The 20669-nt window shown below is 37.4% G+C and overlaps 2 protein-coding genes and 1 non-coding gene across 3 annotated transcripts; all 3 read right to left on the bottom strand.

The window, feature by feature from the left end:
* Positions 1 to 3513: 3513 nt before the first annotated feature.
* Positions 3514 to 6160, bottom strand: LOC149380174 (protein DETOXIFICATION 35-like). The gene is made up of 7 exons (XM_089603680.1): positions 5807 to 6160; positions 5099 to 5724; positions 4561 to 4617; positions 4251 to 4489; positions 4010 to 4128; positions 3821 to 3907; positions 3514 to 3740 (listed from the first exon to the last, which is right to left on the bottom strand). Exons 1-7 carry the CDS (start codon positions 6065 to 6067, stop codon positions 3654 to 3656), a joined length of 1476 nt encoding a protein of 491 aa, XP_089459806.1. The 5' UTR covers positions 6068 to 6160; the 3' UTR covers positions 3514 to 3653.
* A 6034-nt stretch (positions 6161 to 12194) lies between these two features.
* Positions 12195 to 12299, bottom strand: LOC149380175 (small nucleolar RNA snoR103). Its single transcript, XR_016294334.1, has one exon. It is a non-coding gene; the product is annotated as a small nucleolar RNA snoR103 (small nucleolar RNA).
* A 197-nt stretch (positions 12300 to 12496) lies between these two features.
* On the bottom strand, positions 12497 to 14437 carry EMB3114 (Mitochondrial transcription termination factor family protein). Its single transcript, XM_089604506.1, has one exon. The coding sequence runs from the start codon at positions 14198 to 14200 to the stop codon at positions 13136 to 13138; it is 1065 nt and encodes a 354-aa protein (XP_089460632.1). The 5' UTR covers positions 14201 to 14437; the 3' UTR covers positions 12497 to 13135.
* Between the last annotated feature and the right edge of the window lie 6232 nt (positions 14438 to 20669).

The following is a 20669-nucleotide window of genomic DNA, read 5'->3' on the forward strand; positions in this document are numbered from 1 at the left end:
TCTCTCGCTCTTTTCTTTATCTCAATTTGAGATTCTCAACTCCGAAATAGGTTTCTTCTCTGTTTCATATTCAAATTTTCCTCTTTCCGATTTCGGCTTCAACAGTAACCGGTGATGCGAGAACTTCCAGAAGAAATAAAGCCGTTCTGAGAGTGAGAGACTTGTTTTTTTTCCTTTCTTTTTAACATTAATTCCGTATACATAACATGGAAGCTCGAGTTGGGCAAACAAGTCTGAACTCAAACAGCAAAAGACTGCAACAACAACAGCCACAAAACCAGAGTCTGGATCAACAAACCCAAATGGGGACGGTTCAATTTCTCGCTGGAGGTCTCGCCGGAGCTTTTAGCAAGACCTGTACGGCTCCTCTGGCTCGCCTCACAATCCTTTTTCAGGTTTTTTTATGTAACTAAAAAGAATTCTCTTCCGCGACTCTGATTTTACGCATAAAAGCTTTCATCTCTTTTTCTTTTCCGGTTAAGGCTGTATGACTTTGTGAGAAGGGTTTTTCGTTTAGGTCTAGCTTTATTTCTTGGGTGAATTGAATTTGAGGATTTATATCACTTGTCCATCGGTGCGACCAACGTTTCCCCTATATTTTTACCCATTTCCTTTTTCAAGCTTGAAGAGTTTTTATTTCTTCTTCTTTTCAATCTATGCACTATCGGGTTTGTATTCGGCATTATGTTTTGCTCAGTTTTGTTACTGTTAAGGAGAACATTATAAAATTTATTTTATTTTTTGAACTGTTGGCAAAAGTATAAGATAGGTTTCTTGGGATAGATGTTTAAAGGTTGGAATTGTGTTGTTTGATTTGCGTGGTTTAGCTGCAAGGAATGCACACTGATGTTGCAACGCTGCGTAAAGCGAGCATATGGCATGAAGCTTCTCGAATCCTCAACGAAGAAGGGTTTAGAGCGTTTTGGAAAGGAAATCTCGTCACCATCGCTCATCGTCTTCCCTACTCTTCTGTTAACTTCTACGCTTATGAACGCTACAAAAATCTGGGTTTATATTTGATTGTTGATGTCTATCATTGTACTGTAAATAATAAGAAATTCTACCAGGACTCTCGACGAACAAACCAAATGGAGGTTATGAATGTGTGCGTTGTGTATGTATTGATTTTTTTTTAAAAAAAAGTTGTATATATAAATGGGTTTATGTGTGTATTGATTTGTTAGTGTATGTGTCAGGAGAGAGAGAGAGAGAGAGAGAGAGAGAGAGAGAGAGAGAGAGAGAGAGAGAGAGAGAGAGAGAGAGAGAGAGTTAATTTATATAAAAAAAATTAAAAATTAATTTAATATACTAAAAAATACTATTCTACCCTCGATTGAGGTAACATGTGACTAAAACGTGCGTATCTTATGGATGGTAACTGCTAAATTTTGACGGAATGGGCAAAAGTCAAGAAAAATGATAGTTCAAAGTAGTTTTTGTTGAAAATCGAAGTTGAGGGTGCACATTGTTAATCGACCAAGAGTTCAGGGTGTATTCTTGTAAATTATCTTTTTTTTTTTCTTTTCAGAAATATGTTGCAATTAGCCATTATAATGTCTCATTTCAAGATTCTATCTCCGGTTTGTTCTATTAAAAAAAATAGTCAATTAGCTCGCAGTAAATTAAATTAACTAAATAGTTAATTAAAATGTGCTTGGACTATTGAACTATTTTTTTTAATAAAATAAAACTTGTTCTACTTTTTAAAATGAGCATGGGCTATATTTGGTTGATTGCCCATTTTATTTTTAGATTAGAGTTTCTTTGGCCCCCATTCATTGGAGGGGGTTTTTTTTTTTTTTACTTATGGTTTCTAGTTATGAAGACATCCTTTAATTGTTGTCCACTGATAACAATATTTTATTTTGGGGCAATTTTAGAGTTGGACGGTGTATTAATTTTTGTAATCATACGCCATACTAAGGAAATAATGAGTTATATGTATTATTTACATTATTTTTGTCTTTCCTAAAAAAATATTTTTTTTATTGTCATTTTGATAAATAAAAAAAATCAAATTTATAACTAATTAAATTACCTAAACTAAGAGATTTTCTAAATCACCAACTTTTTGTAAATTTTAAATAAATAACTATAATAGCGATGTGACATTTTTTGGATAGTTTATGATTTCCATATTTGTACTTGTGATTCACGTTATTTTTTGTAAATTTTATAGAGTATTTATATTAATTTGGGCTTGTAAATAATATTTCGTGGCTATTTATTAAAAGCTTACGAAAAATTGGCTAAAAGAAAAAATTCAAGTGGTTCCTAACATAGTCTAGTTGGTAATTCCACACCACTTTCGAAGTGGATGTCGTGGGTTCAATCATCACTCACATGAAAGCCGCCTTAAAAAAATGACAAAATTCAATATTTTATATGGCAGTAAAACAATATTGATAGTTTTATACCAACCAAGTCACCTAAACTAAGAGATTTACTAAATAATCAACCTTTTGTAAATTTTAAGTAAATAACTATAACGGCGACGTGACGTCTTTTGGATAGTTTTTTTATTTCCATATTTACCATTGTGTTTCACGTTGATTTTTGTAATTTTATAGGGTATTTATGTTAAATTGGGATTGTAGGAAAACGACCCAAATAACTCTAAAGGCTAAGCCCCGAACGGCTCTGAAGGATAAGCCTCAAACGGATATGAATGCTGAGCCATAAAACAAATCTGAAGGCGGAGCCCCAAACAACTCTGAAGGCTAATTAAGTCATAAACCGACTCTTAAGGCTGAGTCACAGAACAGTTCTGAAGGCAGAGCTTTAAACGACTCTGAGCCCCAAACGACTCAGAAGGCTGCGCCCTAAACAACTTTGAAGGTTGAGCCCCAAATGGCTCAGAATGCTGAGCCATAAAATGGCTCAAAAGGCGGAGCCCCAAACACCTCTGAAGGTTGAGCCGCAAAACGGTTCTGAAGGTGAAGCCCCAAACGACTCTGAGCCCCAAATGGCTATGAGGGTCGAGCCTCAAACATCTCTGAAGGTTGAGACCCAAACGTCCCTAATGGTGTGAAATCACTTTTTCGGACAACTTAAGGTCCAAGTGTCCCTATAAATACCATACATGTTTTAGAATAAATACAACAATCCTTGGAGGTGAAAAATACTACAACTTCTTTCTCTCCCTCCATCTCTCTCTAAAATTTTCTTAACACATATCAACAAAATAATGCTAGAGTTACTCCACGTGGGAACCGGATCAAAACCGCCCTATAAACTTTCGTTATTTAGCGATTCTCAATTTTCCGTTATTAGAGCATCTTTAATGGTTTCTTGCTTAAGAATTGTAGGGATTTGCTTGCAAATATCAAAAATGTTTAGCTAGTTGCTTAACCATTGTTTTGCATATTGGCTATTGATTTAGCTAAGCAAATCTAAGCAAATTGGCTAATTTAAGCTAGTTGCTTAACTATTTAGCTATAGAAAATCTATGTGGCAAAAATACTATTTAGCTAAGCAATAGCCTAAGCTAAACCATTAAAGATGCTCTTACTGACTGATTTTCCTGAAATTTAAACCATTACTTTGATGAATAACCGCAAAAAACACATCATATCGAATACGACGTTCATCCATTAAAGTTCTCAGTGACTCATATTCGAGATGACATTCAAGGCAAAATAATTATAAAAGACCTATACCACTAGAACATCTGAAATCTTCTCATCATTGACCATCGCTTGACCACCCCAATGTCGCATACGCTCGGTCGTTTGTTCCACCTGTAACATTGACTTCCGTTTAGCAAAATTGTAAAACAAATAGTTAACTATTGTTTAAAACGATAAATTTAATTAATTACCTCTTTTTGCCAATTGGTTTTATAAAGCACTATCAAGAGTAACAAGGTCTGGAGAGCAGTTCCACAAATCATGCCTCCCCAAATTCCCTTTTCATGTTATAAGAGCACATGTACATTATTAGAACAATCAAGAACACAATTAGAAGGGGTTTTTTTTAAATGAGATTTAAGCATTAAATAATTAATTACCATGACTCCGAGGTTGGCAGTGTAGCCCAAAAGGAAGCCCAATGGCAGCCCAAAACCATAGTACGAACCTAAATTTATATACGCCACCAATGATTGCCAACCTCCACCAATGGCAACACCTACCAAATTGACACCAAAAAAAAAAAAAAAAAAAATCAATGCTAATTACTTACATATCAACAAGTAGTGATTAAGTATCATTGACTTTATGTTTGTTTCTTTATGTCTGTTTATTTGGTACCCGAAATCACTGGCTGAACGCTGTTGACGATCATAGTGACGCCGAGAAGGTATGCGAGGCGAGCCACGGCTCTTTGAACATCCTCGCTGTTCGTGAATATGATCGCAAAGTAGTCTTTGGTCAGCAGAATCAAGACGCTGAAGAATATCCCGAAGATGAGTGACTGGAACACCGTTGAATACACCGCATATTTTGCCGCCAATGGACGCCCCGATCCAAGCTCATTCGAAACCCGAACACTTTAAAAAAAAAAAAAATCAAATAAGTGTTTGAAGTTTTGTACTTCAAGCTAGTAAGAAAATTTAGTTACCTTATTGCAGCATTGATTCCAAGGAACAACATGAATTCCCATCCATTCAAATTCATACTATAATCACAACAAATAAAAATAAACATTAAATAAAATAAAATACAACCACATAAATTATTGTGTACGGCACAGTCGAAATAACGCCACATATATTGGCAAAAGCCAGCTAAGGACATGGGCATATGCCCCGTGAACATTTAGGAATTATAATTTTTACTCAAAATCTATAATTATTTTATATTTTTTACTTTAAAATTGTATGATTTTTCTAGACATGTCTCCTCTAAAAATTATTTTCCAAATTTGTCCACTGATTATAGTTTTTGGCTTTGGCACTAGTGACATCTTCATATCATTTTAGAAAATAACATTGATATTTATTAGCGCGCTGATAAATATCATTTTTCTTTAAATAATGATAGACGCGATCTATTTACCCGAAGGAGAATTTATATGGATTCAATTTGATTTCTAAGTTTCAAACGCGGGCGATAATTAATGAGCATTTATTTATTTATTTAAAAGATGAATTTCTGACCAGACGGAGAGAGAATCGATGGCGATGACGGAGTTTCCGAGGTGTCCAACCATGACAATGATGCTCATCATATACCAAATCTCGAGGCAAAGCATAAGAGCCGAAGCAAAAGAGAGCCTCACAAACCCCCATATCTCACTAAAAGCCGACCGCGAAAACCCGGTCCAACCCTCACTACACCAACCCAACACATAAACCACCTGAGCCAGCACGGTGACCCAGCTCGTGACGTCGAAAGCCACGGCGGCCCCGACCAGACCCCAGTCAAAGACCTTCACAAAGAGCCAGAGAAGCGCCACGTGGAGCACCAGGGTCGCGAAGCCGATCCAGGCGAGAGCCGCGACTTTGCTCTGCGCCTGAAGGAACTTCTGAGTCGGGAAGTTGAGGGCGAGCGAGAAGAGCTGAGGGATCGTCATCACCGTGAAGGCTCCGGCGAGTTCCGCCACGTCATCGGCTTGGCCGAGGAGCTTCAGGATCGGCGCCGAGAAGACGTAGAGAGGCGATAGGACCAGAGAGCTCGCGAACAGGATTATCCATGACCTTTGCAAATAGATTCCGAGCATCTCTACTTTTCCGGCCCCGAATGCTTGCCCACACAGGGTCTCCAATGCGCTTCCCATCCCAAGCTAACAAAAAAAAAAAATCATAAATATTTACCTAGTAAAAAGAAAATGATTAATATTGAGTGAGTGAGAGAGAAAAAGAGACCATGAAGCCGAAGGAGAAAGTTCCGATGACGGTGAGGGAGATGGTAACGGCGGAGAGTTGAAGATCGCCGAGGTGTCCGACGAAGATGTTAGTAACAGAGCTAACGCCGTAATTACAGACAATGGTGACGACGATTGGACCAGCGATTTTCCATAGCTTCGTCGTTTCCTTCCAGAACACGCTGTTTGCTTCCTTCACGCTCTTCACCGGCGCGTAGTCTTTACTCTCCGCTGCTTCCAGTAGAGGTCGTGTTTCGTCCATTGCTGTTGAGCCTTACTTTTCTTTTCCACGCAAAAACCTAGGAGTTGCTCTCTAGGTTTTGCAAAATGATTAGAAGACAAAGAAAAATAAACAAATTGCTATATATATTGCTTCCAATAACGAACATTTGTCGGCGACAGTTAAAATAATAGCTGAGGTTGACCTTTTAAAAAATAAATTAAAAGTCATGGTTTGATATGTAAAATATATAGTCATGGTTGGTAGTACCAACCTCTAAGTATGTAAAATATCCTTCTTAATATTCTCTTGGTTTTGCAAACTAGTAAAACAAATCGGAATATAGACGATTTAAAATAAATTTAAACCTTAGTCTAGTTAATATTCGTCTTGTTTAATTTACTAGTTATATTTTACGTACATTTTATGTTTCTTCAGAACAAAAAGGAAATAAGAAGTAAGATAATATTTTCATTGTGTTGCACTAGCATTTTATATAGGGCTTAGGGGAAAAAAATTGCATCCAAGATTGATTATCAATATCTATCTCTACATTCCGTAAGATAAAAAAAAAAAAAATTAAAACCGTCTATATTTTCTTATAAATCAAATAAATGATTTTACTAATCTATCTTTATTGCATTTAAAGTATGTGTAACTTTCTATATACATAAAGATCTATAACTTTTCATTCTAACCACCACTTTTGACAAATATTGATATTGATATTGATATTGATATGCATTCTAAAGTCTCAACGGGATGATTATTTTGTCACTAGAATGAATGAACTACTTCATGTATCTACATAAACATAATCATTAAACAAGAATTATGAATCACACAGAGTATATAGATTTTACACTTGTTCAAAAATATTTTTGGTAAATTATCAATGTACATATACCTATATAAATATATATATAGTAAATCCTGGTGGATATACCAAACCCTTGGATAAAGAATATCTAACATTTTTTTCCCTTTTTTTCTGCTCAGAAAAGAAGATCTAACCTTTCTAAAACAATACCAATCATGGTGGGTGAGGAAGATAATCATATCTAATGACGATTATTACCGACACCGACCAGTCAACTATGATATCACTTTGTATGTCATTATTACGTAAATTCTGAATCCCAAATTACAATCACCGTACAAGACACAAGTACATGTTGTCTCTTCTATCTTTTTTGAATCTACCAGCTTTTACAAAGCACGTGCTTAGCTGACATTCAAAAAACTTTTTGTAAGCACGGAGGAACTCACCACGACTTCAATTGTTCTTTTAAATCAAGAGCCCATTAGAAACCTTCTATAGATCGATTCAATGATTAAAATTCAATTTGGTAATCTATACACATTTTCTTGTTTCTTATTTTCCCTTTTTTTCCGGGAAAAAAAATGTTACTTCTCCTCTCAGTAGTGAGAAATTGTCCCAATAAAAAAAGGTTACATCACATATAGTACAAAATTTCTCCTTATTTATTATAACTCTAAACAAAATTTCTCTTAATTGATACAAAAAATTAGGTAATTAGTCAATTAAAACATTTGAGATTATTATATAATCAACGTTTCGTAAATCTTAGATAAATATTTATAAAGATGACGTGACATTCCTGATTTGTCATTTCATGAAATAAAATGGTGGGATATATACATCAATTTACACGTGTAAATACATAGACGTGACTATTTATCTAAGATTTACGAAATACTGACTATATAGCAACATGAAACTGTAAATATAACTATGTACCTGATTGACCCTTATTGATAACAAAAACTATGATAATTACCTTTACCATTTTATTTTTTGGCTCAGAATTACCTTTACCAATTAGTTTTCTCGGATAGTGTTGGAGCTAAGAAGCACTTTTTTACAGTCACTAATATTAAAAGAGCGAATTCGATTTAAATTTATTTATGGGCCTTGGAATTTCATTTTAAAGGGGTCGATTCCTCAACTCAAATAGTCGTAAAAAAAATATTTAAGAATATTGATTAGGTGAATGATAATATGAAACAAATAGAGAAGACAAATTAGGTGAGTATGCATTGTGAGATATTTTATGACTATTAAGTGTTTAGTAAAGTTGGTATAATAGTGTTTAATTATCGTTAAACTCGCAACCCCTCCTCTCCGGGGCATGTGACAGCTTGGCATCAGAGCATTATATATGGCTTCATCGAAGTCCACGAGTTCAACTCCGATGGAGAAGAATAAGGTTCCAGCTGCTGAACTAGCCGAATAATGCCGCATCCAGCAGCTCCTCATCACAGTGTGGTCGCTGCTCGGCCAGCAGTTCCGTTTCCAAACACAAAACAGCAACAAAACAAATTTTGGTACTTTGGGTTGCCCAATATTTTATTCTCCTCCACAAACCTCTTCAGCGGTATGGCATTCATATTCGCTTCACACACACTCAAACATACACACGCACTCACATACACACACATTAACTCACTTACACACACAGATAGACATTCAAACTCACAGCACACACATATAGACACTCAAACACAAAGCTCACACACAAACGCACAGAACACGCGTACACACACACATAAATCCACATAAAACACACCACACACACACTCGGACACACATACACTCACTCACTCACTACACACTCACAAACATACACACACTCACAGACAGACTCAAACGCACAGGACACACACACAAAACGAATACGCACACACAGAACACTCACTCTCAAACACACGTATAATCACTCACACACAGTTGTCATAGAAGCTAAAAATATATATGACAACCAAAGCCTAATTATATTTTTAGTTTTACTATAAACGACAACCTCCCATTGAAAGAAAAAAAGGAAGAAGTGTAAAGTTTGTTAAAGCACTTTATTAATCACTTGGCAAGCAGCGAATTGAAAAATCCGCCCAAATGTCCAGGATTACATATGTTAACTTTATTCGATAAGATATATAAAGAGCTATTGAAAAGACTTGGTATTACTCTTGTAAAAAGACTATAAATTACTGTTTATTATAACTGACTGGTCTTTATTTCTTACCTAAATGCTCAATAATTGGCCTATTTTTATAATAACCAAATTAGGGTCAAAGAATTTTTTGTTTTTCACCCGAGAAGTGGGAATGCACCAAATACAGTACGTATCATATCTTTTTGCAGGAAATAAAACAAAAGCAGTAAAAATATTGTGGAAATATAAAAACCCTAAATGTTTTCGACAAACTTCTCTACGTTACTAGAAATGTACAAAACAATAAATATATTCACGAAAAGTAGCAAGACTGCATGAATTAATGATTGAAAGGTCAATTAAACGTACACAACATGATGATCTTATTAAGTTCGAAACAGAATATTTATATATTTTCCAAAACTATAGAGGCATAGTCTGTTGGTGAGTATTTCATTCCAATAATAATAAAAATAAAAATAAAAGATTGTTCATTTAAAATTAATAGTGAAGTATTTCTTGAATGTTAGGTAAGCACGTGTGCCTTCTGAGGAGTGGTGCTAATTCGGTACACTCACCGCCATCTTGGCCGGTCACATCGACGACCTCTCTCTCTCTCTCTCTCTCTCTCTCTCTCTCTCTCTCCAAGATTATATGTGCAAATAAATGCACTCAAACAAGATCAAACGGACGGGACGGACATTTTTGTTCCATTTGGAATGGAATACATCCTTGAAAGTCCGCTTTCTAAACAAAAATTATTCAATCATCACATAAGATAAAAAAAATAATAATAATAACTAACTAAAAAAAAATTAAAAAAGCGGATGGGTCTCCAAATTGACGAAAATGAATAAATGTTTCACCCGTGATTCAATCCATTTTTATTTTTTGATAAATGGATGAATAAAACCTTCATCCGTCCCTATAGCTATAGGCTATAGCCCCCCAAAAAATTATACTTTTTGTCCATTTTTTTTTTAATTCTTATTATTTACCTTATAAAATTACAAATTAGTCCACCTAAATTTTATTTTGCATATTATTAGCCCGCCTAATTTACGTCCCTAGCACTGTCCCTTATATTTGGTAGCTTTGGATGTTGAGTGATTGGAGACATTGTGTGGACAAGCCGTGTGAGCCGGAAAATAGAGCTCGATGCTCGAAATGTACATACGATACAAGGTCATGGATAATCCTATCGCGAGCTCTTTCCTTGTCTTGTCTGTCTACATCTTCGCCGCTCCAATCTAAAGGTCGTGGGCTAGACCCAAAGAAAAGTCGAGTCTCTCGCATGGATCGGCTTCGCGGCTCTGGTGTTCCACGTGGCACTTTTCTCTGACTCTTCGTTTGGCTAGGGTTTAGTTGGAAATTAGAGGAGATTAATATGTAAAAAAATAATTAGGGGTGCTAATTTGTAAATTATTTCTAGGATAATTTTTTTAAAAAAAAGAATACACATCCCTTTGTTTGCGTAACAAATATATCTAATTAACATTCAAATTTTGCACCATGGATATTTTTCTAATAAAACTAAAACGGTAACCACGAGAAAGTTCACATTTATTACATAAATTGTTGCGCAAAGCGGAAACAAAAGACCCGCCAATAGCTTGAACTCGAACTTTGAAGTACAAAAACCACTTGATTGGCGTCCATTGTCGGAAAAATACACGGTGTACGTGACAGTGTTCCAGTTACTCCTCATCAGAATATTCTTCGGAGTTGTGATTTTGTTGACCAAAGACTACTTTGCGGTCATATTCACGAGCAGCGACGAAGTTCAACGAGCCGTGGCTCAGCGTAACGATGATTCTCAACAGCGTTCAGCCCGTTATTTCGGGTACTAATGAGACATGATAAATTAAACTTGATAATGTTAGTTGTTGAGATGTGATTAACTAGCATTAATTATTTTTGGGAAGGTATTGCAATCATTGGTGGCCTATATTAACTTGGGCTGCTTCTACGGTTTCGGGCTGCCATTATTGGGCTTTCATTCGGGCTACACAGCCAACCTCGGAATCATGGTAAATATTTCTCCTAATGATTTCTACTTTACTCGTGGAAATTAGAGTTTTGAAGATAAAAGATAAAAATGCGCAATTTTTTTAGTTGTAGTTTATTTGTAAAATTTATGCAAAGCATGGTGGTAGTGCGTTACAAAATAAGAGTAACTACTAATAAAAATAAGCGTAATAATGTTACAAAAATAAAACATCTAAGGGTTACAAAAGGAAGAAAAAAAAAAGGAATTTACATTATTTTTTTAATTAAGGGTTCGATTATAACTAATTCTGCACACAATTTTTTTTCTTATATACAAGGTCGTTGTGTGAGCTTATTACGTTGTAAACATTATTGTTAACTAATTATATGATTTTTTTTTTCCCACATGCATGTATAAATAAAAAAAATTATATCAATCTCATAAAGGGTTTAAAATTTGTTTGCAGACTAAAAAAAAAAAAAAATCTATGTCTGTGTAAGTCTTTACAGTAATTAATGACGTTGACATGATAAGCTTAGTATAACTGTGCTTTAATATAACATTGATTTTTCAGTTGTATGTTCCTTTCAGGTATTAATTGAAAATCAGACTGGCAAGAAGATCCTTCAAGACGGATGACGTCGAATTTCTCCAGCGTCAACTTATTCAGGATATTAAATCGAAAATGACACAGAATACTACTAAAAAAATAATAGCAGAGATTGTACTATGGGAATGTTATAACCTCGCTATCCTCAGAAACTCTTCACCAGAAGTCTAGCATGACCCACGAAACATAATATCATTCTCACAAAGGACATACACAAGGGAAATGCAATGCACAATTTTCTCTCATTTGATATCTACTTGACCAATATAAACATTGTTCAATGGGATTTATAACCAGCCCTATTAACACTGGACTCACTAAACGACGAGACTTGAACCACACTCTAAAGCGAGTGATTCTAAAATAACTACCGAGTCATAGCCAGTACACAAAATAAAATTCACACATGTTTGATAACCATCTAAATTCCAAAATATCTTCAGTTTCGTAACTATTCTTTGTGGACGATTCTCGATAAATGCCCACCAAGAATTAGGACATTAAACTGATTCAAAACTATATAAACACAATATCTTTGCGCCAAAAACGAATTCATCGATAACCATTAGAAATATCCATCTCAAATAACGAAAAATAAAACGTAAACACTTGCCATGTTTATAGATTCTGTAAGGGCGATTCTGAACTCGATAAATGCCCACCTAAAATTCAACAAGTTAACTCTCTCCATATTTACAGCAGGTACACAGACTAGGCCTCCAGCCAATAATTAGGACATCAAACTAATTCAAAACTTCACGGAAACACCTTACACTGTCCAAAATCTTATTTTGGGACTAACCACTAGAAAACTAATCATTTGAATCAAATCAAAATGTAAAGAAAACCAAGTACACATCATTTAGCAATACAGAACAACTTTTACGAAAAAAAAAGTATTGAAGGTGCTAGTATAGCTTCGAAAAAGATTAAGATCCACTAAAACGCAATTACTCACGAGACCAATCCCGATCCGCCTAAAGACTCAAACTTTAATCTTTCAAATCTAATACAAAACCACAGACTCATGAAACAAACCACAAAGATCCAGTTTCCAATCTTTTCAATACAAACTCTAAAAAAAATGTTTAATTACAGATTACAATACAATTACAACTCAAGTCACGCTCACGCATACATATATAAGGTCATAGGAGCAAGGAATGTTGGTCATCGTCTTCATCTAGCTGATCTGAATGCGACGCAGAAAAGAGAGGCGAGTGAAACCGAGGAAGTGAAGCCTCAGAGCAGACATGAAGCCGCCGTAAAATATCAGCCTTAATAGATCGCAACAGAATCAAACTTGGGCTGCAAATTCTCGCAAAGAAATCAAACTTGGGCTGCAAATTCTCGCAATAAAACACCACGATCATAGCCGGGGATGATTTTAGAACAAGTTTCGTACTTTCTTTCATTTTGAAAGATCAAATTTTTCACTCCAAGCATTTTTGTTCCAACTTTCCAGTTTCCAATACAAACTCTCTCTAACAAGGGTAAAAATGTTTAATTACAGATCACAATAACACAAGTCACCTATACACATGTAGAGAGGGTCATAGGAGCAAGGAATGCTGGTCATTATCTTCTCCTTCGCCTCTGCCTCCATCTCCATCTAGCTCATCCGAATCTGAAGCAGAGAAGAGAGGCGAGTGAGACCGAGGAAGAGAAGCCTCGCAGCAGACATCAAGCCGCCTTCGAAAATCAGCCTCCGTGGACCTCAACAGAACCGGGAGCGGAAAGCAAACCCGTCGATCAACGCACGCCTGGTGTCTCGGCACAATCCGTCGGTCGAGACTAAACGAAAAGTACTGCGGAAACCGCTTCAACTCTCTCGTGTCCCGCCCCATACGAACCGCAAAGAAGTCGAACTTGGGCTGCAAATTCTCGGCGGCGCTGTAGCCGAAGAGCGGCGGAAACTTCCTGACCATGGCCGCGGCCTCGGCGGGCGAGAACCCGAGCCGGCGTTGGAGGAACCGCAGCCGGGGGAGAAGCTTCCCTTCGACGTCGGCGGTGAGGAGGGTCGGGTGGCGGTGCGGGAAAGGGATGCCGAGGGAGCGGAGGAAGAGGAGGGTCGGGCGGAGGAGGGAGGTGACGTGGCAGACGAGGATGCGGGGGCGGCGGAGGAGGACGGCGGCGAGGGAGGATTGCGGGACCCGGGCCTCGGTGAGGAGGAACGCGACGACCGGGGAGAGGCGGTGGGGGACGGAGAGGGTGAGGGATTCCGGGCAGAGGTGGGCCACGCGGCGGAGGGCGGCCGGGGAGAGGTTTACCGTCGGGGAGAGGAGGAACGCCGCGGCCGAGCGGAGGCGGGAGAGAGGGGTCGTGAGGAGAGCTGGGTGGATGGGAAGGAGGGTCAGAAGGTCTATTCCCAGGGAGTCTAGGTACATAAGCTTCGCCTGAAACTCGCCGCAGGGGATCGTAGCCGAGGCGGGTTCGGGAAGGGGTTTGCTTTTCTTGGCGGTGCTGATGTGGAGAGTCTGTGGTGCGGGTGGTTTGGGGGGGCAGTTTGGGAATTTGGTGGGGGTGATTGGGATGTGAGGTGGTTTGGAGGGGTAGTTTGGGAATTTAGGGGTGGTGGTGGAGGGAAGGAGGAGGAGGTGATGGGTGGCTTCTGGCATTTGGGGACTGAGAGAGGGAGAGGAGGTGAATGAGGAGGAAGGAAGAGAGTTTTGGTATGTCTTCTTCTTCTACATCACTCTCTCTCTCTCGAGCTCTTTTTTTTTTTTCTTTTTTTTTTTGCTAGGATGAGGTGGTGGGTGGGGATTGGGGAAGAAGGATAAGGTTGTTCCTGTTTTTTTGTTTGCGAAAGAATCAGAGTAAGAGGTGTGTTTTGTGGGGACTGGGGGGTGATAATATTATTATCTCATGAAATCTAACTATCTAAGGATATATTGGAGTTATTTGAGAGAAATAGACCTCACTTCGGCTTAGGCCTCGTTTTGGGCAGACCCGAATTCTCCGAGTCATAACGAGACTTGGTCCGACCTTGGAGATGGTTTCGCGGATCCTGGCTGATGACTAGTTACGCAGAGGAGAGGAAATGATTCATGTCTTGTTTCTTGCTATCGGTTCTTTTTTTCTTTTTTTTTTATGGGGGTCGATTTTTAACTCGTAACATTGTATAACAATAATTATAGGTAATTTTCATCTTAAATCTAATAGGTTTGTTTTTAGTTACATCTCTAGTGTCAATTTCTTCAAGTAACGTATGTATAGATCAAATGTCTTCATGATTTGGATTCATATAGATTTCGTTATGTTATGTGGGAGTGCTTGCTCTTCACGTGGGGGTGTAAAAATATTTTTTCATTATTTATTGAGCTTTAGTTCGGCCAAAGCCCAATAAGTGATTCAGTCCGGCTCTAAGCGAAAAGACCAAGTCCATTTCACTGAAAGGAGAACAGATCGTCCGCGTTGGTCCAATCAAGGAACGAAGTCGTAGTCAAGCTGAAACTTCGTCGAGAAGACCGGATCTAAAACTTGACCAGTCTGCGACGTGGTGAGGACGAGCTAATCAACACGTGTCCAAGAGATGATCCTTTCTTCGCCAATAAATAACGACTGTTGTATTCATTTTCGCACACACAAGCTTTCACTCTGTCTCTCATTTTTTTATTCAAATTCTCTCAGTCTTTTGTTGAGTTCGCCTTCTTGAGCTCGGCACTTCGCCCCTTCTAAACGATCATTATTAATACAACTCATTTCTTTTATATTTCGTATCAATATTTCTTTTGAATTAAATCCATATTTTATTTTTGTTTTTTATACGAAGTCTTCTGAGACCTATTATTAAATAAAACAAATATATCGTATATCTATTTGTGATTGTTGACGATCCCGAAATCGACATCAACAATTTGGCGTCGTCTGTGGGACACTTCAGAAAGACTAACATCGAAAGAAACAACTCTCCCAAAAAAAAAATTATCATATCTTTCACCCCGACTCATTATGAACCAGGAGAGGAAATCCCTCCAGGGATCAGGGCAATCCTGGATATGCTGAACAAAAAGTTGAAAAATCAGGAAGAAACCAACCGAGCTCTCAATGCTAGGCTAGACTACCTCACGACCTCTCTGAACACCCCGGATCCACGATCTCGGTCCGGCGAAATGACCACCTCTGAGTCGGCTCGGAACGCGGCTTCAGCTGCACAGACGGGCCGAGCTCTTCCTTCAGGCATCCAACTGGACTTTACTAAGATTCAGGTTTCCCGATGGTTAGACCAGACCCCCTGTCCGAGCTTCTAGCTCGGCGGAACTTCAGATGAGGCTGCCCCGGAGGCTCGAAATGATCCGATCGGGCTGCCCCCGCCCCCGCCGGCACGAGCACCCTTCGGGCCCTTCCCAGCGAACTCCGAACCTCATCCCTCAAAGACAACAAGACCTGGTCCATTGTTGACAGACCACCAAACAAGAAGGTAGTAGGATCAAGATGGATTTTCAAGCTAAAGGAAGGAATCGAATGAGTTGAACAACCAAGGTTCAAGGCAAGACTGGTTGCAAAAGGTTTCTCACAACAAGAGGGAATAGACTACAATGAAATCTATTCACCTGTTGTAAAACACATATCAATAAGAGCAATGCTTGCTCTAGTTGCTCACTTCAACTGGGAGCTTGAAAAAATGGATGTCAAAACAGTCTTCCTCTATGGAGACCTTGATGAGACTATCTACATGGAGCAACCAGAGGGCTTGTGGCAGGTGAAAAAGGTTTGCTTACTCCACAAGTCTTTATATGGCTTGAAGCAATCTCCTAGACTTTGGTATTTCAGGTTTGACTCTTTCATGATTAAGTATGGTTTTCATATGAGTGAATATGACTGGTGTGTGTATTTCAAATGTCTAAGAAATTCACTTATGATCTATCTATTACTCTATGTTGATGATATGCTGATAATCTGTCAAGATGCCTTTGAGATATACAGGTTGAAATCATGGCTGAAGAGTGAATTTCAGATGAAGGACTTAGGCCTTGCAAAGAAGATTCTTGGCATGGAAATTTTAAGGTTCAGAAATAGGAAAAGCCTAAAGCTACATCAGAAGCAATACATGATCAAGGTGCTTGAAAGGTTTGATATGGCAAATGCCAAACCGGTATCTACTCCTATATCTCAGCATTTTAAACTTTCTATGTCACAATGTCCTGATAGCGAGAGTGATAAGACTGATATGTCTAAAATTCCTTATGCTAGTGTTGTAGGAAGTTTAATGTATGCTATGATATGTTCTAGGCCTGATCTTGCTTATGCCATAAGTCTTGTTAGTCGTTTCATGTCAAATCCAGGAAAAGAACACTGGAATGCTGTGAAATGGATTTTGATATATGTTAAAGGGTTTTTGGATGTTGTTATTGTCAATGGTCCCTGTGAGACTAACAATGTGCAGGTGAAGGGTTATGTGGATGCTGACTATGCAGGAAGCATAGATACAAGAAGGTCCTTGACTGGATACATATTCACAACATGTGGAGGAGTTGTGAGTTAGAAGTCAAATCTTCAATTTGTAGTCACTTTGTCAACTACTGAGGCAGAGTACACTGCCATCACTGAAGTTGTTAAATAGGCAATCTGGCTAAAGGGTTTTGTGTCAGAGTTAGGCTTCAAACAGGAACAAGTGCAGATCATGAGTGACAGTCAAAGTGCTCTACATCTCGCAAAGCACCAAGTCTTCCACGAACGATCAAAGCATATACATGTTAGCAGGCACGAAGCCAGATGTAACTCAGGGGGGGCTATGGCCCCCTCTAAAAAAAATTACACTTTTTACCCACTTTTCATTTTATTTTTACAGTTTTTTACCCTTAAAATATATAAATTAGCCCCCCATGATTTTTTTTTTACAAATTAGCCCCCCTTAAAGTGAAAACCTGGCTTCGTCCATGGATGTCGGACTACATTTTGTAAGAGACATGGTAAGTGAAGGCACAGTGAAGATCGACAAGATTTTTACAGACGACAACCCTGCAGACATGCTGACAAAGCATGTACCAAGTAACAAGTTCAGCCATTGTTTGGACTTAGTACATGTTAAGAGCAGCAGAGTGGAGAGGCCTTACGGCCAAAAGATCAAGATCAATTAATTAAATGATGAGAAGAGGATTCTCAGCTTAGGTGGAAATTTGTTAGTTTGTTAAGGCTCTCTTATCCTCTTTTACACGTGGCGTGCATCTGAAGGCAGTGAAGCGTTGCAGCAGTTCAGTAGTGTGGCTGTTGGATCTTCAACAAAACTGCTTAGTTGGCAAGGCATCTAAAGTTGGCGTTTATATAGAGGAGATAAGTTGGTTTTTCATCAAGGTTTTTAGATCATCACTTGTATTCTTTACATTTTTTAGAAACACTGAGAGTCTTGAGAGAGAAAGTCCGGGTTAGAATTTAGGTCAAGAAGGGTGTGTTGAGTGAATTGTATTCGGGTGTGAGTTGAGAGTTCTTTTCATTGAAAGTTGATTGATCTTGGTTGCTGGATGTAGGTCTTAAGACCGAACCAGGGTAAACTTTGTGTCTCGTCTCCTTTTTTGCTCAAAATCCACAAACAACGCTAGATCGAAGAGGTTACTTGCACTGGAAGGCATCGCTCGAGAAGTAAAATTCAAACCAACAGGAAATTTTGCATAACACTTGTTATTGTATTCACGTTCTAAATGTGACTTGGAAAAGTAACAATAGGCTCGAAATTCATCAACATCTCTTTAACCAAATCTATAGTGTACAAGTTTCATTCGTTCACTTATATACACAACACAATCATTTTCATACGTATTCACAAATCACGAGAATAATGTTTTAAAACAATAAAACAAATAAAAAAAAATTACATATTCATATTATGCATGTACTATGAAATTGTGAGCTATATTTTTAACATTGATTCAATAAATGGTCGTATATTGCCTGGGTCCATTACTCTAAAGAACCAAAATTGTTAATAAATGTCATGTCACCGTTTGATAAATGAAAATGTACAAAATAAATAAAAATTAATAAAGGGTAAAAAAAAACATAAACTTGTACTATTAATTCTCATCTTTTCATTATATTCGAAATGAATATTGAAGGACTGGTCCCCGTATCAACCAAGTATTGTTTAGTGGTGAAAAGCCAAAAGAAGATGAAGAAAAAAACTAAAGAAAGTACGCATTGAATTAAATATTTGGCTAACCAACACAAGTAGAAAAATATAACGACGATCCGATTAATACATACCCATTTTCTTCCCGCTCCAAGTAGGAAGTTTCACGTGTCAGGTTCTGGAATGAAAATCCAACACGTGTATGCATAGAAATCTAATAAGTATTTATATATAGTTAATCCAACGGATGTGGTTCAATCATAAAAAAAAACTCTAATTGCGGCGCTACTTTTGCGAAAGAATCACAGCAAATCTAAAGCTGCGATGTCCAGCGTCCACGATCAGTAGCCGGTAACTACTTGTTTGTGAGAGTGGGACCCGCATGATTGCATGGGCTGAGGTCTTCGTCTTCCAATTTAATATTGTTATATCAATTTACATTTTTTAAAATGAATTTATTAGGAAAAAATTATATCGAAATAGTTATCCTCTATTAAAATTATAGCAAAATTATTTAAATCATTAAAGAAATAAACCAACGTATATATGTTCATTATATGATGCATGTGTCATGTCTTTCTTTTGGTTACTTTTTTTTAAAAAAAATAGTTTGACTATAATTTTAACATTGGGAGTTTGAATGAGCTATATGCCTAACTCTTTCATTTATTATTTTGAAAAAAAAACAAAAATGACTTTAAAACTTTGATTCTCCGCTCAAGTGTAAAATTGCAGCTTAATATATTATTGATAAATTAAAATCGTTTATTTTTCCTTTATTCACTAAAAATTTAACATTTATGTGGTTTTATGATAGAAAATGTACGAAATACGATATATATATATATATATATATATATATATATATTCACTATAAATAAATAAGTACAATAAAAAAAAAAATTATCTTAAACTTTAATGTATTTTATCATCCCAAAAAATACACGATATAAATTGTGGCTCTCTCTCATGTCATTTAAGAATTTTGAAAAATTCACTCATTTTCTAAGCTTTCATCAGGGATTTCGATCACCGTTCTCATCTAACTAGCAGCGTGCCTCCAACTTGAGGGAGCTATATCGATGATTGGTTTCATGTTCAGCCTCGGGATCTACCTTCCCTCGACTTGATGCTCTCCCCCACAACCTATCGTTACTTTGTCTTGTGCAGTGAAGCCTCTTCTAGTTTGGAGTTTTTTTTTTACATGTTTTCATCGTGTTGTAAAATCTTCAATCCAACAGATGGGCCCTGATCGGTGGATCTTAGATTTTTCAATTCGTGAATCTCGTTATCGTTGGAGATAATCTCATGGTGATTGACAGCCCCAAAGACCTTTGGCACTTTACCTTCAAGCCAATCTCTAGTGAACGTATTTCTTTATTGTGGAAAAATCTCTCGTCGAGCTTCTTTTTCTCTAATCAATGTCATCTAGCAGCGTCGCTTTCATCGATGGTGTGGACTGACGTACGGATGTTATTCTTAGGCGAGAGGTGTTCTATATTATACTCAATCGAAGTGAAGTCCACAACCCCCAAATCCTAGTTTTGGGAGTCTGGTATATATACTTTCTGCTCACGAGACTGGTGGGTGGGTTATCTTGCTCAAGACAAGTCTAAATTTGTACCTTAAGTCAAAAGCGCCTATTTTGTTCAACATTCAAAAATCCTCATCTTCAAATTCCGACCAAAGCATAAGAAATAAAGAGGACACATTCACTCAATCAACCCCACAACAACAATCAACAAACCTCAACTTCACCCTATCCAAATAAAACCCTAAGTTTTTCTCTTGGATTTTCAAGCAAGAAAAGAATAAAATTTTGAACATTTATCTTAGTATGGTGCTGAGGTCGGTCAAATTTTGGAGAGTTTCTCTCTCTCTCTCTCTATCTATCTATTCTCTCTATCTCTCTCTCTCTCTCTCTCTCTCTCTCTCTATATATATATATATATATATATATATATATTCTGATGTTTTTAAGGCTCTCTTTCGATTGGTTCTATTGAGTGATGGTATAACTA

Source organism: Urtica dioica, chromosome 12, assembly GCF_054948205.1.
Source record: "Urtica dioica subsp. dioica isolate 48M chromosome 12, U.dioica_male_clone48M_v1_H2, whole genome shotgun sequence".
Lineage (NCBI taxonomy): Eukaryota > Viridiplantae > Streptophyta > Magnoliopsida > Rosales > Urticaceae > Urtica > Urtica dioica.

What these genes read in the sequence shown, in the direction of transcription:
- LOC149380174 (XM_089603680.1), bottom strand. Translation starts at nt 6,067, where the DNA reads ATGGACGAAACACGACCTCTACTGGAAGCAGCGGAGAGTAAAGACTAC. An exon ending in ATCGATTCTCTCTCCGTCTG is followed by an intron (nt 4,618 to 5,098) that starts GTCAGAAATTCA and finishes TTGTGATTATAG; the next exon opens with TATGAATTTGAATGGATGGG. An exon ending in GGAATCAATGCTGCAATAAG is followed by an intron (nt 4,490 to 4,560) that starts GTAACTAAATTT and finishes TTTTTTTTAAAG; the next exon opens with TGTTCGGGTTTCGAATGAGC.
- EMB3114 (XM_089604506.1), bottom strand. Translation starts at nt 14,200, where the DNA reads ATGCCAGAAGCCACCCATCACCTCCTCCTCCTTCCCTCCACCACCACC.